At 35.4% G+C, this 24,635-nt stretch overlaps 1 protein-coding gene across 1 annotated transcript in view; it reads left to right on the plus strand.

Annotated features, from left to right (window-relative positions):
• ADAMTS20 (ADAM metallopeptidase with thrombospondin type 1 motif 20) overlaps nt 1-24,635 on the plus strand; it is an 85,590-nt gene that overhangs the window by 31,757 nt on the left and 29,198 nt on the right. Inside the window, exons 10-26 of the mRNA XM_005419307.2 lie at nt 134-238; nt 7,026-7,171; nt 8,545-8,726; nt 8,823-8,959; nt 10,085-10,202; nt 13,777-13,872; nt 15,086-15,252; nt 15,362-15,491; nt 16,550-16,676; nt 17,360-17,570; nt 18,057-18,221; nt 18,907-19,071; nt 20,754-20,876; nt 21,738-21,845; nt 22,872-23,036; nt 23,263-23,553; nt 23,886-24,047. Of these exons, the coding sequence (XP_005419364.1) occupies nt 134-238; nt 7,026-7,171; nt 8,545-8,726; nt 8,823-8,959; nt 10,085-10,202; nt 13,777-13,872; nt 15,086-15,252; nt 15,362-15,491; nt 16,550-16,676; nt 17,360-17,570; nt 18,057-18,221; nt 18,907-19,071; nt 20,754-20,876; nt 21,738-21,845; nt 22,872-23,036; nt 23,263-23,553; nt 23,886-24,047 (2,598 nt within the window). The remainder of the gene's footprint in view (nt 1-133; nt 239-7,025; nt 7,172-8,544; nt 8,727-8,822; nt 8,960-10,084; nt 10,203-13,776; nt 13,873-15,085; nt 15,253-15,361; nt 15,492-16,549; nt 16,677-17,359; nt 17,571-18,056; nt 18,222-18,906; nt 19,072-20,753; nt 20,877-21,737; nt 21,846-22,871; nt 23,037-23,262; nt 23,554-23,885; nt 24,048-24,635) is intronic.

The following is a 24,635-nucleotide window of genomic DNA, read 5'->3' on the forward strand; positions in this document are numbered from 1 at the left end:
GGCTTTATCTGTGAAAAGTGGTAGTAGAATAGCAAACACTGAGCGTGTGCAGTCTGAGAAAATAAAAATAATAACTACTGATGTCTAAAATGGTATTGCAGATGCAACAAAAGTAATCTGGTTTTCTTTTTAGAAACAATGCAAACGCTTATGGTGCACAAGCACAGAAGGTGTTCATAAGGGTTGTCGTACTCAGCACATGCCTTTGGCTGATGGAACAGCTTGTGGTGTAGGCATGGTAAGCTTTGTTTTGTTTCTCAGTACTTGCAATTTCGGATGTAGGCAAGAAAGATGAGTGCTTGCTGTGTGGCAATACTGTGCCTATAGACTACTGATGGTGTGAAAATTGTCTACCTGACTTTACATGCAGTTTCTCTTAGTTCTGTAATCTTGTGACATAAAACCCCACAGTTTGTCTGTTCAGAGTAATTATGAAAGTTTACAGATGCCACACTGGTTAAAGATAGGTGAAAGAAGTCAGGGGAAAGTTGACATCTTTCCTTCTGTTTGAAATGTTCAGCATGCACAAGTTGTTTTTTTCCTGATTGGTAGTGTCCAAAGTAAAATTATCTGAAATATGACATCCTTAAACTGTGTTTCCCCCAGTTCATCTTGTAGAGGCTGTTTATTAAACCAGCACAAATTAAGTATGAATCACTTAGGTACAGGTGTATGCTTTTTGAAAGAGGGTGTCTTTGGATTAGAATCTAGTCTCAGATATTTGTATCTGCGCTGTATCTGTTTCAGAGAAAATGCGAAAACATGTGTCAATAGCTCTTCACCCAGTCCAGGAAGTGCCTTAAGCACACATAACTTGCATTCATTTTCTGTCTTTCCTGTTGTAACCTAATTCAGGATAATTGGGTCTGTTCAGTGCTAGAAACAGGAGCTCTCTTCTCATTTATACCCCAATGTGTAAGACCACCTGGCTGCTTGAAGTACAGATTAAATGCTTTGACAGATTAAAAAAAAAGAAGTGGAAACTGTGTTTCCTATATTCTGGTCATTGGTTTATTTAGTAAGGAGTTTTTGGGTGATAAGGGTGCCACTCACTGCTTCTTCATTTGCAAGTGTTTGAATGCGGATCCTGATCTGTAAAATTGGACAATATAGCCTTCCTTGGGATGTCCATAAAGGTCATGAATATCTAATTAGTAGATATAGTCAAGGCACTTACAGAACCTCGATAGAAACAGAAGCAATGGTGGAGGCTAGTTGTATCCAGTTTCCAGTGAAGATTTGAGGCTTTTAGTTTTGGATTTGTATGTGGTTTGGGAAGTGAATAAAAATAAGGTGCTTAAGTTCTTTACTGGTCTAGTATCTGCCTTCTTCATGTCTTACTTCACCACCAGCAAACAGAAGTGTTTTCTTACTTGTCAGGGTATTGTGAGAATAAATATTTTTGAGATTTTACATGGTAAGGTATGACAAGGATTATCTTAAGTGTGGGTGGTTTATTATGTTGAGGTGCTTTTATATAGTAGTGTGCTTTGGTGGCTTCAGGGGGCAATGTGGGAGCAATGTTAATTTTTTAAAAATAATTTTATATGTTCAAAAATTATTAAAAGCTCTAATTTAATTTCCTTATATAATAGGCAGCCACATTTCACTCAGTTATTTCTAAATTTTCCCCAATAACTTTTAATCTTACAAGATTCTCTGTTTGGTAAGACAATATTAATGAGGAATTTGAAAAGAGTGTCTTAGTGGAAACAAATGTAGTGGGTAAACTGTCTCAAATGGCTTCTTTCTGTTTTGCGAGATTAGAAAAAGTTACTTGAAGGCTGTAGTGGAAGCTTTGCTTGATTGTAGCCTATGCATGCCGTTGGTGTTAAAATGTTTAACCCATTTTTCAGTCAGTCACTCATCAGAAAGGAAGTTCATCTTTTATGTAAACTTCATTTGTGATCTTTAGTTAAATTGACTCTAATTTGCCAACATCAGAGGATTTCTTTTATGTAAGAATACAAAAACATTTTAGGTAATTAGCGCAGTGGAACCATTTTTCTCTAGGAAGTAAAGAGCTAATTACGGTCATTACCTCTGAAAGATGTAAGAGAGAACAGCAATTAATTAATCTGACAAATTGTCATCTGTTCCTGACTAAGGGACAGCTCTTCTCAAGCTCAGACTGTAAGTCGCTGCTGATGTTAATGGGCATAAGAGATGGTGACTATTAATTGTAATTAATATTTTCCAGCAAGCTAAATTGATTTATTTTTGGCATTTACAACATTATTGCTATGATGGATACAGAAAAGATCCATTTAAGACATTTGTTATTTTAGAATAAACTTTTTAAGCTCAGATTTCAAACATCATGTGTTGTATTATTGGATCTTGCTCTATGGACTGCTGTAACAGCTGGATTTAGTGAAGCATATCTGAGTCAAAAAAACCCCACGTCTGAAGAAGAAAAATTGTTGAAAACACCTCTCTTCCAGGAGTGGCATTCTCAGAAAAAGTCTTTATTGATACGAAAATAACAGCAAAAATACCCAGTAAAGCATGAGTGGTTTATTAATGTTTTTTTGAGGCACTCCAAAAGGTTGCACTCTGATCCTTCCTGGATTCCTGAGGAGTATAGAAATATACCCATATTCTTTTGATTCCTTGAGCATTGGAATGGAGAGGCAGGAGGTGGCTATATGATTCTGACCCAAATTTTTCAGTGTCCTGGGGATATCCCAGTGTTCTACATGACGGCAGTTTGCTACTTGAACATTGAAAGAAACCAACTGTCACTGACGTTTGGAAAAATCTCTTTAACAGCAAGAAGGAATTCACATGATACAAGTAACTGTTGGGTTGGAAAGCATGTGCTTTTTATGTTTAGAGACATGCCAATCAATTCTATTCGCTGTAGATATGTAATGTATATTGAACTAGCATCTAAAAATATTCAGAATAGCAATCGAATAAATTAAGACTTCATCCTAGTCCTTTTGGCATAAAAGACAGGGATACAGGTACACCTGAGAATGGGGATGCAGAGCAGCAAAGAATTGCTTTGAACAGTAAAAGAAATACCCATCTAATTCTGAGGTGTTTGCTGGTATTCACTGGTAGGTATTTATTGATTTATTGATTACTATTAAGAATTATTACATAGCTTCACATAGCATTCATGACTCCCTCATCAATGTAATACATGAAGATGTTGAATGTGAAAGAATAAATAACTTTATGTATATATATGTAAAGTAAGTATGACAAAAATCAGATGGATTTTATCAGAGCTGGGGATAGGGGAATATGTTCACCATCTGGAAAGCAGCAGGGGATTTTTTGAACTGTAAGAACAGAGTAAAGTATGCACTCAAACCATAAATTTTTTCTGTAAACTGGGATTTCTGTGAAATATTTTTCTATGAGCTATAATTTCAGAAAATTAGAAGTTTCAAGGGAGAAATAAAGTATGCAGATTTTTTGCAAGAAAAAGTTGAAAACATTGAAAAAATTTAAACAGTGTGGATTTTGTAGTTAATGTAATTTGAGTAATAAATGTACACTTGTCTTAAATAAAGACCACAGAGATAAAGACCTGAGATGCTGTGGTGACACCTTCAGTTTGACGTCTTTCCAAGCTCCATTTCTTCTGCCTTGTATGCTCATTTTATTAGCTGCTCTGGTTTAGCTCCTTTTATGTACCTGGGGTCCCACTTCTCGTATTGGTGGGCTGTGTGGGAAGTGCTTGATTTCAGAGGAGCTCTAGTCCTGTTCTGCATGCATCCACCACTCTCCTTGATTCAGTCAAAGTTGAGCATAGCCTGTCAAGTAACACTTTAATCATTTCTTTCAAGGTTGCTTTCCTGGAAATGTAGAAATTCAGTTAGAAATAAATTGGAAGCTCTCAAAATCAATTTGTCAAATCATAGGTTAATCCATAGGAAAGACTCCAAGTGCTTATTATAGGGAGATTAATATTAATAAAAACAAATTTGGGTACCCATAGGTTTATTTATTCCAAATTTGAAGCATTTCTAGGTTTTTTGACAGAAAACCAACTGTTGATCATTACTAGAGCAGCCTTGCCACTTGCTGCAATCAGTATGTTTGGAATTATGTGTCATATCCACTTTACATGACACATATGCTATATTTGCCATAAAAATGTAGAAAAAAAATGTTAGCAATTATATTTCAGTTTATGAAAGCTCTGTGTATCATACTATTCTTAGTGAAGCAATGATTCAAGCGAACACAGAGGAACATCTGGAACATGTCTGGTGCAGGAGTTTTCTACCGTGACTTCATCATGTTGCTTCTGTAGGAATGCAGCCGAATAATAGCTGAGACAAGTTTGTTGAATAAGCTATTAAAATCCCAGATGTAAGCATATGCTTTGCATTTTTATGGATCAAAATTGTACTGTTGTGGCTATAAAATTTTGTTTAAAAACTTTTCTTGAAATCTGCCTTCAAGTTATTGTAAATGTTTTTCTGGACGGACGAAGAACCTAAATGCTAAGTCACTGTCTATATTAGAATGCAGTGTTCATTTTGTGAAGGAGGATTTAGACTCTTCAGCCTATAGCGGAAAAAATTATTTCCTAAGATGCTAAGGACAGTTCTTGGAAAGGCAAGTTCTTAATGTTTCTTATTATGGATGGACTATGTAGAAAGTCTACCCTTGATTGCTAGGGATTTGACATTAGGTACTAGAAGGCTTGGATGTAGAGGTACCTGAAGGCCACCTTGAAAAAAAATAATACAAACTAACAGTAAGCACTCCAGTGAGAATTCATATGCAGTGAAATAATGGTGGCTTTCTGGTTTTAGGTTAAAGCATTAGTTTTAGCATTAAGTGATGATCTGGCCAATTGACTGGATTGTTTACACAGTTCTATGTATTTTCTTTGGGTCTGAGAGTCAACTGGAATGATCATATTCTTAGGGGGAGGCATTCAGAGATTAAAAGATATGGCCTATATGCAAGAGTTGGTGTGACATGGTATTATTCAGGCAGGCAATTTTATCATCAAGTTTGATTAGGAACTTAGGCAGAAGCCTGAAAAGAGAACCCGTTTCTGTGAAAAATTCCTATTTTGAGAATGATAGCATGTGAACATAAGTATCCATATAACAAAAGCATATACTAATAAGGAAAAAAAAATCTAGGAGTTATTTTAAGCAGTGATTAAGCCACTGAACAAGATTTGAATTTTGTGCCAGTCAGCTATATTCAGAAAGACTGCACACAATTTTTGTGTGTTCAGTGAAGCTTGTTTCTTGGTAGTTTCTGCAATAAATTTGTAATAACTCTTAAGAAATTCTATGTAACATTTAAATTAATTGTAAAAAATAGGAGGTTTAATACTTTTTTATTATTTAATCTTTTGTGTATCAGAGGTTGTTTAATTGTTTTATGTGCCAGAGACTTTATCAAAATCCTTCTTGAGTTTAAGGTAATTTGAAGTTGTTTTGTCTTGCAGAAAGGCAAAGCCTAGGCTTTAGAAACACCAAGCAATGGAGTTGATATAACCTGCTCTAGTGACTGATCCATACGCTATATTTCCTGCAGGGAAAGATGGAATGAGCCATTCCCTGTCAATACAACTAGCCGAATGCCTCCTGACAACAAACCTAATTAATGGACAATCTAATCCTGAGTCTGCAAACGGGCATCTAAAATAAAGAATTCTCTCTATTATGTATGAACACTGACCCCATATATTCAGTCCTGGCCGGTGTCTTGTCTCCAGATGAGGGCAGTCCATGATGCCTCAGAGGGTGTTTGAAGTCAAGGACAAAAGTTGACACGTTTTCCACATAGAAGTCAGCAGGATATATAATACTGAAATTAAAGTGTCTCGTAAATATTCTATTTTAGTACGTAAACTATTTCACTGTGTTGTGATCAATTATACTACTTGGGATTTTCTAAAGGATACAAGTGAATTAGAATTCCAACTACTGTAAGTCATCAATAGGATTAGTCCTGGTAGTTCCTGTGGGTTCTTTGGAAAAAGTCACACATGCACCCATCATAAGATTCTCCTTTAGACTTTTTAGTCATGTACTTTTTGAATAATCACTGAAGTGGAAACATATATGCAGTCAGGAACAGGGATAGTAAATACTTAGAAGCAAGAGGTTGATGCTTCTGGGGAAAAAGGGATAATTGCTTTCTATAAACAGTAAAAGTGTACAATTACAGTGTGGTAAAGCCTCATAACTGGCATGACCACAACAAAATAGTCCTGCAGTCTTTGTCTTCTTAATAATGTAAATCCCAGCAGATGAAATGAAAATTCCTCCTTTATGTAATTTTTTAGTGGAAATAGGTAATTCTTTACTGAGAATGAGATATAAAGTAAAATAATAGGCATTGCAATGTAGTATCTTGCTCTAAGAATTATTATTTCTTTACTATTATTTTTTAAAAATTTAACTATTAATTCCATTTTAATGTTAATTGCTTTGTTAAATTAGTAGTAAAATTTAAAATGCATAAAATGTTAATAAATTGAAATATTTTACACCTTCTGTTATAGGTATGAAATTCTAGATTCAAGTATGAATCTATAGCATCATCTTGCTTTACATAATCAAGGTCTTAAATGCTTGTCTGCTTTTCCCAAACAATCCCACTAGATAGTTAGCTTTTGAGATATTCAAAACACCCTGATTTTCTTGGTGGTTTCTTTTAACTTTTCACTTTTTGTATTAGTATGAATTCAAAATTAAACTGAAAAATCTTGTATATAAGAGACAGTTGTATTTTTGAACTTCATGCATTAAAATGTATCAGGAATTCAAGATCTTTTAGAGGTATTTGAATAAAGTGACAAGACAGATAAGTATACAATATCCAGTAGATTTCCTAGCTATCAAAGTACTCTGGATAGCATTTTTAAAAACAAGACTACTGGGGAAGTTATCTTAAAGGAAATGGAACATTTTAGAAAATATCCAGATCCAGATATGAGTAGTGGGTGCTTAAATTTTATTCTTTTTCTGCCTAAAATAGGCAGTAACCTTTGCCCTGAATTACAAATTTTATTTTGTTTGTTGACTGTGCAGCACTGCCGCCATGGAATTTGTGTGAGCAAAGAAATGGAGTTGCGCCCCATAGATGGAGAATGGGGACCATGGGGACCTTATAGCTCGTGTTCAAGAACTTGTGGAGGTGGAATCAAGAGCACCACCAGGCTGTGTAATCGACCAGAGTATGTTTTTTTATTGTGTTTCACATTTTTTATTATGTTTTAATGCGTTTTACATTTACATAATGAAGGTATTAGAAAATTATGGATTGGCTCAAAATAAAATAGAGGTTTTGTGGGCTGTGCAAATCAGTTTGAATCTCCAACAAAAAATGCTTGTTTCAGCCATGTTTGGAAAGAGATAAGTTTACAGACTCTAATATGCAGAGGACCTTTAGATTACTCATGTCTTTCTGCAATATTATCCATTCATGCAGATGTTTCTAAAAAATTGGCTAGGCAGGGTCTTTTTTTCTAGGTTTACTCTAACTGTTGAGGTTTCTTTAAACATAAGATGCCTTTTTGCAGTAAGAACTGCAAAATAAATACATGTATTCCCTACTAATCTCTTCAGTGAAACACTTGATTTGCTTTGATTTAAGGCTTTTCCACAACATCACCACCAGTAACAGCCCACAAGGAACAGTGATTATAACAGAGGCATTTAAAACTTCCCTTTATAATTAGAAAATTACATTGACTGAATAATTCCATGTGAGTTTTGTTCTCTGTAATAAAAGTCAAGGAGAACTTTAACCTTAACTTGTCCCGAAGCAGAACTACAGCTGATGCCTGAGTAGTTTTAATGTTTTACAGGAAGTCATATCAGCTTGATGCTTTCAGTAGGATAAATGAAATTCAATCAAATGGCCCAGATTATTTTATTTTCTCTGATGAGTAAGAGGCAGTAGACTAGATTGCCATTAGAAAATGCCTCTTTCAGTCTCTAGTGATTGATAGTATCAATTTGCGGTTGATTTATTCTTTTTTTCTTCCCCAAGAACATACGAATTCTGAATTATTTTGTGTCAAGGTTTATAACTGTTAAAATGTCTTTTAGACTTTGGGGTGTTTTCCACAATTTCCCTTTTTTATTCTTTTGATCCCCAAAGTGAAACCAATATTAACAGTACAGAAGAGACTGTGCCAGCTCCTAATTGTCTTCTTTCTTTGTCACTCTGTAAAGTAATAATTTCAAATTACTGAGAGAGGTGCTGCTTGTGTAGAAATATGACTGTAATCTCAGCTAAATTGATAAAAGCATTAAAATTATTAATGCTTTTACCCACAGTTAATAGTTACAGCTGCAAGGGAAGTAAAAATAATAATGCATTAATAAACAGTGAGATTACCACCTCAGCAACAGTGTTTTACAAGGATTGGTTTTATTTTGGGTATAATTGAATGCACAGTAGAAGCTGAGCATGTGTAAATCAGTTACACCGCTGACAGGATGATGTGTGAGATTTTCCTCTTTAGATCAGTGATTGAGGCCACTTTTTGTGTAAAACAGCAATTTTAGAAAATGAGTGTGTTTTACATTTACTTTTTTTTAGGCCAAGAAATGAAGGAAAGTACTGTGTTGGTCGCAGGATGAAATTTCGGTCATGTAATACTGATTCATGTCCAAAAGGCACAAAAGATTTTCGGGAGCAACAGTGCTCTGAATTTGATGGCAAACACTTCAATATCAATGGTCTTTCCTCTGCTGTTCGCTGGCTTCCAAAATACAGTGGTAGTAAGTAATTACACATCTTTTCAATTAACATAATAAAAATGTTACTTTATTTAAACTTCTAAAACAGACAAGAAACCTCTTGGATTTTCTTTCCAGTTTCTATGAAAGATCGCTGTAAACTTTTTTGCCGAGTTTCTGGAACAACTTCCTACTATCAGCTGAAGGACAGAGTTGCTGATGGTACTCCCTGTGGAGCAGAAACCAATGACCTTTGTGTTCAAGGCTTATGCAGGGTATTTAAATCTAAACTTATTAATTATTAAAATCAATTTTAACAAGTGGTAAAGTACATATTCAATATTAATACAAATCAACATTACTGAAAGTATGGTGTTCTGAGTTCACTTAAGTTAATTTTATTACCTATCAAATTAAAGATCTGGAAATGGAAGCAATTACGTTAAAAACATATAGTTGAATCTGAAGACCCACGGTCTTGCCTCATTAAGCCTCACATATGGAAGAGTAAATATTGTTCAAGTGAGCAGTGAGAAACTGATCCAAAATTAAGACAAAGGGAGGGAAGAAGCATGCTGTGCAATTATTAGCATTGCATTTCTGCTACCAAAGAAGTTAATAGTCAATAGAAAATCCAAGGGTAAATGGTTCATGTAATTATTATTTTACTGTAAAATCAGGAGGAGCTGACCCTTAAATCAATTGAGCACTCTGCTTAATAGCAGCTATGGCATTGCCACAAAATTTTGTTGGGAGAAGCAAGGTGCTACATTTCAACAATTCAAGACTTTTTTGTCGAGCCTTGTTGAGGTTTTGCTGATTGCAGTGAAACTGCGCAAATTCAGAATGCGGAGAAAATATAGCTTATTTTTTTATGGTTGAATAAAGAGGAAATGCCAGAGAATTGTCCTGTTTATCATAGTTCAAAAAACTCTGGAAGTTCAAGTAAAGATACATAAACAAAAATTGTGCTTATGTTAGTTTAACCAGCACAGTCTGTGTGTATTCCTTTGCTTCTTTTCAGTATTGACAGAGTTTAAATGAATTGATGACTGTGTATATATACATACTGCTTTTAGACTTCTAAGGCTTTTAATGTAAATATAAATTAAAATTTATAAATTATGTTGATCTTTGTGTGCTGTTATGTATTCTTATGCAGATCTTGACATGTAGAGTCTGTTGGGATTGCACCATTCTATTTTGTCCTTACATTGCAGAATCCAATTCTGCAAACCATCCAGAATTGATGGTTTTTAATGGATTGCCAAGGAAGACTAGATATATATACAGTGAACAACAATATTTTGGGGTAGTTGGAAGCTTACATTACTTATTTTTCATTGTTTTCCATTGGGCTGAGTGACACTGGGCCCTTTTATTTTTATTATTATTTGTAGCAAGCAGGCTGTGATCACGTTTTGAATTCGAAGGCAAGGAGAGACAAATGTGGAATCTGTGGTGGTGATAATTCTTCGTGTAAGACACTTGCAGGTACTTTCAACAGTGCTCATTATGGTATGTTTGTTTTGCCTTTTTTTTAATCTTAATGTACACTTCACTATGGCTTAGAAATTATTCTTTACATTTAAGGAAGCAGGATTTCAGTGTATGTTCTTTAGGGCCTCTATCAACAAAAATATCTTTGATTTTCAGTCACATTCCATCTCAAGGATGCAGAGGCAAACACTATGACATGCTAACTCATTCAAGTGAAAAGAAAAATCAATTGCCTCAAAAGTCAAAGCCAAAAATAAAAGAAATTATGAGAGTAAAAGTACTTTAAAAGGATGTATGTTTCCTGCTTTATACTTTGCATTCTCTAGTCTGAAACTTTGCAGCTGAAGAACATATCCCAATGTCTCATTTTGGTTGTGTAAAGAGATAGAAAGAAGTTTCTCTTGTGAGCAGCTGATCAGGTTCCTTTTCTCCTAGAGTGCAAAATACAACCTATGAAATGTGACCCTCCTCCTTCCAGAGAACAGGGGTAACAATATTTATGTTTTTTCCTCCTCATTGACAAGTAGTGAATGAGAAAGTTCCAGATAACCCTGGTATTTTTTATTTATTTGATTTAATTTCTCTACAAGAGCTACTGATAGTTCTTCTATATGTAGTCTTTTCTGTGAAGTGTGGAGAGACTACTGTGTGTGTAGCAGTGCAGTTAAGTAGTTAGAGCATAGAACATAAGGACAGCAGTCTTCAGGTCAATATCAGTCTTGATGCTCCTTCATACACTTCACTGGTTGAAAGAGACCACAGGTAAAGTGAAAATGATACCTGGAGGACTGCCAAATAGGATCTTCATAGAACAAAGGGATTGCTGCTGAAGAGGAAAGTATGCCAAGTATCCTGTTGGATTTTCTTTTCCCCTGACAGAAGGCACAGACTCATCGTAACTTACCAAAAAATTTATACAACTACCCTTCCCATACAAAAACATGTATTTTTTCTTGTGTCTGTTCTAAGAAGTTGCTTTTAGATAACACACGAATTTTGTCACACACACATTTGTTACAAGTCAAGTGACCATTATGTGAAACTGCCATTATGCAAACAAGGTCAAGACTGTCACTCTGATGTAACGACTTCCCATTGTCACAGACTTATTTGCTTCAAATTGAAGTTGAAGGGGAAAAAGCCCCTGTGTTTTGGGATGAGGAAAGCCTTGAGTTATTATTTGGTTTTCTAGTTAGTGGAATGTTTTAAATTATGTTCAAATTCTTGAATTATAGCATATAAGAGATAATACTGAGTTATACCAATGAACAGTAGGCTGAACATTTGGTATTATCATGGGGTGTGCTCAAGTAGGAATACAGCCATGCAAACAATAAATTGTATTTATCTGATCGCTAAAACTCTCATGTCCATGGGAGGTCTAAGACATCCCTAGGCTAATGACTGAAGGTGTTGTCTGAGGAAATATAGTTTTCCAAAAAAATTCTGAATTAGGATCACAAGCTAAGTATGCTGATGTGCACTTGATCTTTTTCTTTTAACTTCATTTGGTTCCCTTTCAAACTGAAATGAGCCATTTTACTAAGGCAGAACTTGGAATTGATAATAGCAGCCTGTGGTGTGTGCTTGTAGTCATGCAGTTACGATGTTGTCAGTAACTGTGTGAACAGTAGTAAAGAAATAATCAAAAGTTCATTACAGCAAAATACTAATTTACTTGGCTTCCATTTTAGGAGATGGTAATCTAATTATGTACACACTATTACTATGTTGGCTATTATTATTTCATCAAATTAGAGTATCTGAGGCTTTCCTGGACAATGGTCATTCTCAGCATCCTAGTGTGTGATTTATTTTCTTCGTGTATCCTTGACAGCATGCTATGAAGTTTTGTATATAGTTTCCTCCTGTATTTTTTCTTCTCTCATTCTACTACCACAAAGTCTTCAGTGTGTGAGATGAGGGGCTTTTTTAACTGTGTTTTGGTTTTCTTGCCAGTATGTTGAAAGATTGACCAAACCGTGTATTTATCCCGAGCATGCATCTTGTCAGTTTGCAATTGCAGTGCTGCCCCCAGCTGGTAAATGTGATGGACCTGTAATTAGATTAAGTCTTCATTTAAATGCATGGCATAGTTTTAATAGATTAAAAACACTTGAAAGTTAATGAATTATTAAATTTGTCATGGCCTAATCCCAGCTGGAGCCACACAGCCAGTCACTCACTCACTACCTCCCAGTGGGATGGGAGAAAGAACTGGAAGAATACAAGTGAGAAAATTCAGATGGTTCAGACAAACACAGTTTAATAGGTAAAGCAAAAGCCATGCACAGAAAGCAAAGCAAGAATTGGTTCACCACTTCCCATGGGCAGGCAGGTGTCCTGCCAGGAGAGCACGGCTCTGTCATGCAAAACAGTGAATTGGAAAGACAAATGCCATCACTCTGAACATTCCCCCCTTCCTTCTTCCCTCAGTTTTATGTGCCCAGCATGATGCCATATGGTCTGGGATATCCTTGTGGTCAGCTGGGGTCCATCTGTATGCCCTCACAACTCCTTGTGCACCCCCAGCCTCCTCGCTGATGGAGTGGGGTGAGAGGCAAAAAAGGCCTTGACTCTGTAAGCTCTGCTCAGCAATAACCAGAACATCCCTGAATTATCAACATTTTCCAGAACAAATCCAAAACACAGCCTCTACCAGCTACTGTGAAGAAAACTAACTCTATCCCAGTCAAACCCAGTACAAAATGAATAGGATATTGCCATTTAAATTTTTACCCACAAAGTTGCATCAACTAAAGCCACAGTAATATTGCTAACACAGTGAAATAAGTGGAGAAATTATAAAAAAAATTATTAATACCTCAGATTACATGTTTGTATTTGTTAGTTGTTTCCAGTGTTTGCTGTACGCAGTTTTTCTCAGCTGTAAGTATTTTGAATTCGTGGTTAGCATCTGTGAGAAACATGTCTGGATTTTTTAACCTAGATTTATGTGCAGCACGATTTCTAAAAAGTAGATCTTGATGCACATTATTTTGTTACCTGATGGAAAGGCTACCATAATATTACTTAGAGATACTACAAGAAGTGGTGACTCATTGGTGAAGCATTTGTATTTTGAAGGGAGTGCACTCAATATTTTAAGCAGAAGAAGATGGATCAAGTGTGACTAGTTTAACAGCTCTATCTACCTATGTATATGGCCTGCAACACTGCAATATTTTAGTATTTAAGGCTCATTCTTTAGTGTGCTGTCTTGGAATACACTTGGAGAGAAAAGCTATCTCAATCATGTAAACGGGGAATGGAGATATTTCCTGTTAAGTGACTTACCCAGATTTCTGTAAAAGTTTAAATTGTGAGCAGTCACAGTATTTCCTGAGTCCCTCTTGATATACTTGACTGCCTTCTAGAGTAGTTCTGCTCTGAAGGGATTTTTCTGAGTAGATTGAGCTTATGTTAGTGGTGAAGAATTGCATTCACATATCTGAACAGAGAACCTAACACTTCCTAACATGTGAAGGCATTCAGTGTTGGTTGTCTCTGGTGCACTGTAGGGTTTTGTGAATGAAAATGTATTTTTGTATTTAGTAATACTTCACTATTTTTGTATATAATTAATTTTCAGGTTACAATGTTGTAGTAAATATTCCCAAAGGAGCAACAAACATTGATATTCGACAGCACAGCTACTCAGGGAAACCAGAAGATGACAACTACCTTGGTAAAAACCTCTGTGTACAATATTGATGGATAGGTTTTGTGCTTTTGACAGAGATCTGCTCTGGATGTATGTTATGAGAAATCTGATAAAGACATTGGAGAAGATATCTAATTGTTTTTTATATTCATTGACCTGGGTCTCTCTGCAGATCAGTAAGATGTTAAGGTTTCTAGTTCTTAGGTGAGTGAGTTCATTCATCAGAGAATAAGAATTATAGCACCTTGCATCATTTTGTCAATTCTTTACTTTGTTGTCACCATGTTAATTGGAATGCCACAGGTGAGGTCAGGAATAATGCAGGTATTCATTGTTTTAAATCTTGGAAGCATTTACTTTGTTTATGAACAAAACAGTCTGACCATCCGCAAACTTACTAGTTGTCTCATAGTTCTCTTTTTCTGTTGTGCCTGGGACATAAAGTGTATAAAGGTTGTCACATGCTGATAGATTTGCAAGTGTGTGTAGGCAACAAAGAACTCATAAGTAGGTCCTACCAAAAATCTTGGTTGTTCTATTTCACAGTAGTTACGTTGTATCTGAAGTGCCTAAAAAATACTGAAGCATATTTGACAGAGCCTGCTGTCTCTTCTTCCATTGTCATCCTAGCCAACAAACTTCAGAATTCTCAAAATGTTTGCCTTGTCACCTGCTGCCCAGAAGCAACCTTTGCCTCCTGACATTACCTTCCATTTCAAATGTAGCAATGCCTGAGTAACATCTTGTACTACAGATTTTACCTTATTTTAAAAATGTTTAACTTACCATTAATCTTTATTATTGCAAATATGTAATTTTATTAAATTACTATCACAAATGCTTAATCATTTATTTTCAAGTTTACTTTTAAAACCCACTTCACTAGAAGTAGCTATAGCAAATACAAGGATGTGGGCTGTAGAATAGGGCAGAAATACCAATAATTATTGTTTCCTCCTGCAGTAGCAGAACCTAGCCAAATTTAAAAGTTAGGACTGCAGTCAGCAATTGAAGAACAAATATTATTTAAGTACTATAATGCAGAGAAAATGCATGACTTAGAAAATCCATGACCACTGCTCAGGTGAAAGGTACTGATTATTAGGGTTGAATTCATGAATTTGAACTGTTTGATACAACTTTTTACATTGACTACAATAAAGCTACGTGCTGGTGAGATTTTTTTTGATAGAACCTTTTAACTAAATTTATTTCCAGTATTTTATTTCACTTGCAGCTTTATCAGATGCCCATGGAAATTTCATCTTGAATGGAAATTTTGTTGTAAGCATGTCAAAAAGAGAAATCAATATACAAGGAGCCATTTTTGAGTACAGTGGTTCAAACAATACCGTAGAACGAATTAACAGCACTGATAAAGTTGAAGAAGAACTAACCTTACAGGTGCATGTTTACTTTTCTCAAAAGTTTGAAAATTTCCTACATGATCATTATGTTCATAATTTTATGTTCAAATTCACTGAAAAACAGCTATTATTTTATCTCAATCAAGGTTTTGTGTGTAGTGAATTTGTACAACCCTGATGTGCGTTATTCATTCAATGTCCCGATAGAAGATGGAAGTGATCTGTTTACATGGGATCCTTATGGACCCTGGCAAGATTGCAGCAGGATGTGCCAAGGTAATATGAAATATTTTTTTTCACCAGAACCAAAGACCTGATGGGATTTAGGAAGGGACTCATCTTAAGTTCTCTGACTTTCACCATTACTTGTAAGGAAGAGGCTTGTTACCCTCAGTAACCTTTAAGTTCACAGAGTCTTTAAGCTCAGAATAGCTTCTGAATTTTTTTGGCTATTTTTACTGCTTATGAAGTACAATTCTATATTCAAACCTACATTTGGAGACATAGGAGCAGTTTATTAAAAAAAGGTTGGCTCAAATCTAATATATTCTTATACAGTGGTATTGTATGTCTATTAATATTCATTAGGCTTCCATTATACCACTTCCAGGTGATCACTGATTTGTCTGGTGTCTTTCATACTCATTTATTTGTCTTTTTTTGATTATCTGCTAAATCGGATGAAGCTGTTTAAAGATATATTTGACTGTTTTAAGCTGTTACTCTCTAGGCCATTCCTGTATAAAAATAAAGCCACAGCATTTATGAAATGTGTATTTATAAAAGTGTATGTACACAGATTTTTGACAAATACTCTTCTTAGTAGATGCTAAAAAAGCCTGAAAATATGTAATGGTGAGTTTCTTCTGGTTGTATACCTGCTCATGTGCTAGAAGAACAGCTGTCAATTGAGGTATTTCTCCCAGAACTCCAGATCTTTTAGGCGATCAATTTTTCTACTTCTTTAAGGGAAAGGATCACAATGTCTAAGTTAACATGGTGGTTTAGGAAATTTGTTAATTAGCAGGACATACATGATGTGCTTGGAATACTTAGCCTGATGAGTAAATGGACTGTTGCACTTTTGTAGTTCTCTGGAAGTTGATATCCTGTGAGACCACTCAGGACAGCTGGGAGGTGGAGAAGGTGACAGGAAAAGGTAGTTCTCCACCTGGAATATAGTGAGCTGCACAAAGGAGCATGTTTGTGCAGAATCTGCTGTGTACAGCAATTTGTGCTAATGGGGTGTCTCAGTTCCTAGCTGATGAGTGGAACCCATAAGGCAGTCTTTCTTATTTTAGCCCTTTATTTACTTCTTCTGATGCTTTTTGAAGGTATTCGAAGAAGAAGAGTGACATGTGTACGTAAAAGTGATCGTGTGGTAGTGTCCGATCAAAGATGTGAACTTATACCCACTGTACCAAGTGTCTTTGAGGAGTGTAATACAGAGTGTGAATTAAGGTAAAAAAGGTTCCTAACTGATGGAGTTATTGTGGTCTTATATGGTTTTATTGATTGACATTGAAACAAGGTAATTCAGATTGCTTTATCCTCTGTCCCTGCATCCCTCTTTACCTTCCTCATCCTTCCCATCTCTCCTTGTTTTCCTTAAATCTATTGGTGTAGTGGCTTTATACATGATATTTACACCTTCAATTCCATATAGAAGTAGGGTACTTTTCTAATTTTTATTGGTAAAGTACAAGATCTCTTGTTTGAATTGTGTATCTGTTCTATATATTCTGGCACAAAAACTTGTATTGCTGCATGAAATACATTTTCCACCAGAACTGTATCCACAACAGGAAATAATTTGAAACAGACTGGTGTTTTTGCATTCCAAGATAGCCCACACTGAAATATCCAGAGGATGAAGGGTTAGAATTATAGCTTACATTTTTCAAAGTCACCTAGGAGATTAAGATAAGAGATCCTTTAAATTTAAAAAAGTTATTTTAAGCCTATAAGTCAAATTCTTTTATATTGCTTTCAAAATCCAGTCATGAGATTACAGTGTTATTTGTTCCCTAAAATGCATATCTATATTTACATTATTATTCTTGGTACATTCTTTGAGTGCTCTAATTGCCATGGTCATATTTTTTAAAACATAGCTAGCTTTCTGTAACAGTTTGTCATTTTAGGTGGCACAGTGTTGGCAAAAGTGACTGTACATCGAAGTGTGGCCCAGGACATCGGTCTGTTGAGATCCACTGCATGAAGTACTCTATTGCAAGAGGACTCAGTGCTCCAGTGGAGGATAAGTACTGTGCTGATCAGCAGAAACCACCAGCCAGAGAGCCTTGCCATGGTGACTGTACGTTAAGAAGTTGGCACTACACGGAATGGTCAGAGGTACAGATTTAAAACTTTATAATTGTACCATTACAGTTCTGGTTAGCATTCATACAAAATTTTTAATCCTCTATATTTTTTTACTTTAATAACTAAGAGGAAACAATGTTTGACAAATATGATATGTAGAATCAGCTAAAACCAGCCTTTATATTTCAGCAACTTCCTTATATTTTTATAAGAAAGGGTAGCTTTTTTGCAGCTTGGTTTTGGATGTCAGCAGCCATGATCTGGTAATTGAAGTTGTATATTTTATTTACTTAACAATTTAATTTTGTACAATTTTAGTTTTGTTCTTCATTAGAGCTTTATCTTGGAACTATTATACAAAGTGCTGAATTTATCTCAAATGAACATATTAGCATTCTGTGGATTAAATGGAGGACGCTTTTGTCTGGCGCAATCCTTAACGTCTTTTATCTTTAAGACTGATAATGTATTTGGGCCTGGTTTTATTGTCTTGTTTCCTGTTTCATAACTATACAGTGTTCCAGGAGCTGTGCAAGAGGTGTCAGAACCAGAGAAGCTTTTTGTATGAACAACTTGGGACGTCATCTTCCTGACAGAGAATGCCAGGAACTTCCAAGGGTTGTAACACAGAACTGCAATGAATTCTTATGTCCAAGCTGGTTGGTTACTGACTGGAGTGAGGTAATGAAACTTTGTAAAACTTAAAGTACATTTGGTCCTGGTCATCGGTATTAAAATAAGCTGCATTAAGTGCTTAGGGGTTTTGTTTTATTTTGGGCCACATGGTTATGAAAGTTCTTAAGTCCTACGATTTGTCTGATACACATCACACATCTACAACTGGCATGAGAACTTCTGTAAAACACTCCTAGAATTTATTTCCTCCTTAATTTTGTTGCATTAAAATGAGGTAGTGAAGATATGTAAAGTAAATGTATTTGCAGTAATTTGCATGCCTTCCTTTTTTATGGAGCAATGACAACTATACAGCCAAATGTTTAATAGAATTATAATAATTTTATTATAGGTTAGGTGGATATAAAAGAATTGTGGACAGTTTAAAGATTTTTCCAGTGAACGCTGTGATATATGTGCTTATTATTGTATTGGAAATAAATGATCTGCACATAGTTTTCATAATTTGCTGCTTTAGAATCTTAGTAGTAATTTCTTTGTATTAGCATTTGAATTGAACCTAACAGGAAATGAAAAGTTCATTAAAAAGTAGGGTTTTTTGGACTACTTACATTCATGGAATATTTTTGTTATTTATGCGATTTTTAAAACCCAACAAGTTACTAAAAGAAATTGAAGCCTTAATGCAGATTCACGTCTCTGCAGAGTGATGTTTATAATAATTTTACAGTGTCCTGTGACGTGTGGCAAAGGAATGAAGCATCGTCAAGTCTGGTGCCAACTTAATGATGAACAACTGAGAGATGATTTCTGTAACCCAAATGAAAGACCAGAGTCAATAACACCGTGTGAACTTCATGAATGTGCATCTTGGCAAGTAGGGCCTTGGGGATCAGTGAGTACATAAGGATTTCTGGCTTCTTGTTTTATAGTTCAGGCCACAAGCAATCACAAAACAATACCTTTTAAACATTTTAGCTGAATCTTAACAGTTGTTTTAATTGAATTGATTCACATATTTGTTTGCAGGGTCCTATTGGCTATCTAACTTGTAATTTAGGAACACCCATATAGAAGTTAAATGCCTAAAATAGTAATTGGTCCTGAACCTTAATATCAAAGATGTTTTACACATCAGTGTATTACATCACCAGAATAATGAAAATGAGGCTAGCAAACTGTTAGATGAACGAGACAGGTAAAAGACCAAGTATTTATAGGTAAGTGGGCATATTCAAGCGGTAGGTTTAATTAATATAGATCAGTCTTCAATCTACAACGTACTTCAGTCAATCATAGAAATGTGTACGCTAATAATAGCAGGGAAAAGGACTTAGTATTTTATTGTTACATTTTGTTTTTGCCTTCAGTGATATAAGATCTGCTATCTCTTTATGTGAAAGTGCTGTTGAAAAATATGTCCCTGTGTGACACTCATTGAATGTAAACCGAAGTGGATTTAAAACACTAGGAAAAAGTGAATTAATTTGTGAAGGAAACTTTTGTCAGTAAATAGATGAGAATTAATTAAGAATATGAGGTACTCAACTTCATGTGGCTTTTATAAGATCAGGTTACTCGAATCAACAGAAGAATACTTATCCAAGAAACAGTGTTTCTTGGATATTAGTGGGAAATCATAACCAAATAGCAACTGATCTTTATCTTATTATATACAACCTGTTATTAAAATACAGAATAAATATACCTTTGGAAATTAAGTGTATTTTTAATTTAGACATTTCTTTTACTTTTTTTACCTTAGAGATAAACATACTGTTATCTAACATAATGTAATCTTGTGATCACAGGACCATGAATTTCCATTCCTACAAGCTAAATGCAAAAGTTAAATAAAAGATTAATTCAGTCCCATGAGAGAATCCTTATGAATTAAAAATAGTTTTCTGAAATAGCTTGTATAAGTAATTTACCAATCTATGTCACTGGAGTAGAACTTTTCATTTCAGTCTTTCCACTGTACCACCTGGTAATAGCCCTTCACAACCAGGTTTTTACAAGTACTTGTGTTAGAACCACAACATTTATAGGGATAGGATTTGTGTCGTAATATTTTCAGCCATCTAATGTTTTAGGTGGCAGCTTTGAGTGCACTCTGGTCAAACTCTGTAGTGAAGGGAAAAGCATTTAACAGCTGCAGTTAGTGATTCATTTGAAGCTACTCCTTACTCCTCTCTTTGCCCTCCTCTACTTTCTCTTCACCAGTTTTTATTGCTGAGCATGACATTATAGAGCATGGATTGTCCCTTTGATCAGGTCAGGTCAGCTGTTCTGGCAGTGTTCCTTCCCAGTCTCCTGCCCAACCTCCAGCCTAGTCACTGCAGGGGATAGAAAAGGGGAAAGAGAGAAAGCCTTTGTCCTGCGTAAGCACTGTTCATTGGTGTACTGTGAACACTGGTTAAGTACCTGATGGTCTGCCACAAAGGAAGTTAACACCATCTCAGTAGTCATTCCTATTCATTCTAGAAAGAGTTGCAAAGTAGAAAATATAATTAAAAATGAAGTTTGGTTATAAATAGCTCTATTTCAAGTGTATGAAACTCCTGCCTTCAACAGTGTGCTGTGACATGTGGGCGCGGATACCAGGTGCGCGCAGTCAAATGCGTTACTGGGACGTACCACGTTATCCTGAGCAATGACAGGGAGTGCAATGCTGCCACTCGTCCTAGGGACAGCCAAGTAAGTTAAAAAACACCTCTCTACTTCTCTGTCAAAAGTGTCTGAATGCAACTCTTTTCTACTGACTCTGCGTGGGAACTCGGAGGGCATCACTTCTAGAATGAGAACAAAACACTGAAACTATGCTTTTCTTCACAAAAGTCAAATTTTGCCTAGGGAATTAAGTAAAAGAAGAGTAATTTTAAGATATGTTTGAAAGTTGGTCTGTGATGCTGATAGAGTATTTAACTTCAAGGAATTCAAAGGCCTGTGATTATTTGGCAGTAGGGGAAGCTCCAGTGTGTAGAATCTTGTAAGGACACTGCTTGCCATCCTGTTTAATCAATAGTACCCAACTGGCTTCTTTATTAAGCTTCTAACTATAAAAGCCAGTTAATTGGTGTAGTTTATTTCTGCTTAGATGTGCAAACACTGGATTTGATTATCCTTTGCATTTTTAAATTTTGGTACCTGTTTGGCTACTGACTGAAACTGGGCAAATTTATATTCTCAGTAGCTGAAGGTATAAAGGACAGGATAGCACAGCCACTGTCTTTGCTTGGTCCTTCTGTGCTGCCTGTGGCTCTGAAGCAGGAAACTGTAATGTCTATGCTCCTTCTCTCCAACAAGTTTGCCAAAACTGTTCTTTCTCAAAATGACAATATTATTAGTTATTGCTTATGCAGTTTTAAGAGGAGATAAATTTTCTTTGACACTCCATTTAAAATGAAACAAAGCAATTCAATGAAAGGTCTTTGAATAACTCCAGGGAAAATGTAAAAGATGGTATTTATATGTTAATTAAATGCTAACCATTTGCTTTACATTTGGCTCTTCCAAAGTGTTTATTTCAAAAGTTTTTTTTTTTCCTCACCCCCACAGGAATGTGAATTGCCCTCTTGTCCAGAAAATACAAAATTATCGACCACTTCACTTCCTCTAGTTCATGTGGGGAAGGTGACCCAATGGAGATATGGATTATGGACCCCAGTATGTAATATAGCAGTCACATCTTGCAGGGCAGCCCTCCACTCCTTCTCCCATTTTTCCATGAAGCTTTCATTAAGATATTTTTCAGACTGAAATCTGCTTGGGATAAATTAAAAAGGAGTTCTTAAGAAAATAAACTGTTTCTTAAGGAGCAGATAGACACTTCCAGCAAACTGTGTGCTTCAAATTCAACCAGGAAAAAAACCAGAATTCTAGGAGCTGGGGTTCTGAGTGAAATAGTTTTTGTATCATTGACAGTGCACTAGGAAGTGTTTTTTTAAATGTAATTGATCAGTTTCTAAGTATTTGGAACATCTTTGATGTTAAAATATTATTTAAATCTTTTATGTGATAGTAATACTAAACAGCTGGAGTCTTTAAAGATCTAATTTGACTTTTTTTTTGTAAAATAAGCATTAGTAAAACAGTTCCTACATAAATTTTCTTCAGTGCAAGGTTTTTATTTTGATAATGTTGAAAATTAGTTTTACTTGATAGCGATGAAAAAATTTAAAATTATCTACGAAATGTGGATGTGTCTGTTAATCCCTTGAGATAATCAACAAAGCATATAATGCAGTTATATTTTTGCACAGCTATTTTAACTAAATAGCAGTAAAGAGTGCATAAACTGAGGCTTTTCAGCAGTTCTACATTGTCCCCCTTGAACTTCTCAGCTATAAAGGCATCAGAAGGGGCTCAATGGAATCTGCTAATACAAACCATAATGGCAAATGGATTGTTAACATTTGTTTTTATTTTAAAAGTTCCTGTAAATATTGCATCCCTGTGTAACAACTAAAGTGTTCTGGAAGTTACTGATGTTTCTGTTGCTTCTTGCAACTGCATAATTATTCTATGTTATAGTTTAAATGCTGTCTGTTTATATACACTGACATGCTTCATGAGAATTAAAGCCATGCAATTCAGTTTCAGGCCAACAGAAACTATGTTAATATTTTAGATGCTTACACGATCTTGTTTTAGTCTCCTAAAATGTGATGACCTTGAATTGTTCACTGACAGTGCTCTGCATCCTGTGGGAAGGGCGATCGTGCTCGCTATGTGAGTTGCAGAGATGCTCATGGAGAGATAGCAGATGAGTCTTTGTGTGCTCATTTACCACGACCAGCTGAAATTTCAAGCTGCTTTAGCCCATGTGGAGAGTGGAAAGTTGGAAATTGGTCCCCTGTAAGTATTAATTGTAGCAATTTTTGATGTGCGTATTTAGATTATTGTCCAAGTCTCTGTTTCGAAATCGAGAGTTCATTTTTCCTTTTTTTGCAAGCGTGATTGAAATTGCATCCCTTGAAAAAGCAAAGTATATGTTTGTTCTTGTCAAAAGTAAATATAAATGTATTTATATTTATTAATCATCAATGTTCTGTGACAAACACTGTACTAATCTTTTGGTCAGTGCACAGTTACATGTGACAGTGGAATAGTAACAAGACAAGTCATCTGTGTCAATTATCATCAGCAAATCAGTGAGAATTACTGTGATCCTGAAGGCCGACCTCCTAAGGAACAAGAATGTAACATGCCACCATGCCCACCAGTTTATCATCATGTTCCAAAACTACATGACCATCCAAGCCATTTTCCAGAAACAGGTTACCTCCCAATACACCCTCCACAAGACAATTTAAACCACTGGAACAGTCCTTCCATGGGAGGATATCAATGGAGAACTGGACCCTGGGGAGCAGTAAGAAATTTTTATAGATATATTAATTTGTTCTGTCACATGTGTGTTAACATTTCTAGAAATGTTATTGCAGTACAGATTTGGTCAAAACAAGCACATTCATTTTAAAAAGTATTGTTATTCTTGTTCTTATTATTATTTAGAATATATTAAATTCTAAGTGTAATTTTTCTGTGATTTCAAATTTAAAATACTTCTACACAGTTGTCATTTTTATTTGAAAAGTTCAGTTTTGAGAGTTAAGGTTTAAAACAAAGCTGCTGTTTTAACCAACATATTTTACACTTCTTTGATCATGCAATGGCAAAATGTATTTTTACCTGTTTTGGTAGTGCTCTAGTACTTGTGCAGGTGGATTTCAGCGCCGAGTTGTAGTATGTCAAGATGAGGAAGGAAGAAGTGCCAGTAACTGTGATGAGGCAACAAAACCTTCAGAGTCGAGACACTGTGATTCTGGACCCTGCCCACAGTGGAACTTTGGGAACTGGGGAGAAGTAAGACCATTTCACTTACAAAGGGGAACATTGTTTACTATATAAGCTTAGAAGTAGAAACAGAATTATGTGATTATGAGTGGAACTGAACACCATGTTTTTACTTATTTAATAGAGTTTAAAATTTAAAAAGAAAGAGTTTCAACCTGTTTATCTAAACTTTATTCTTTGATCAAATCCAGAACTATAGTGGAAATATGAGTTATGTAAACATACATCCAGAAGAAGTAAGTATTGTGTGAGGCTAAGGATATACAATGTCAACAAATCATATAGTTGTTGTACAACATGTATCTTGAGACGCAGAAAATTCTATTCTGTTACAGAAAGCTGGATTGTATGCAGAAAAACCACAGTGCAATAGCTAGTCTAAGAAAAAAAAATGAGCATAAGAAGCTGTAGAGAAACTTTATTCCATGTAATTTCATAGGTACTAACAATAGTAACTGCAAGTAGTGGTGGTTACTGGATTGTAGTTAAAAATTGGAAATAGGATCATCCATGTAAAAGTTGTGCCTGGGTTAGAACATTTTGATGACACATACGATGTTATTGGACATGTTAATCTCCATGCTGTGTGATGTCATA

Source organism: Geospiza fortis, unplaced genomic scaffold (assembly GCF_000277835.1).
Source record: "Geospiza fortis unplaced genomic scaffold, GeoFor_1.0 scaffold166, whole genome shotgun sequence".
In the NCBI taxonomy this organism is placed as follows: Eukaryota; Metazoa; Chordata; class Aves; order Passeriformes; family Thraupidae; genus Geospiza; species Geospiza fortis.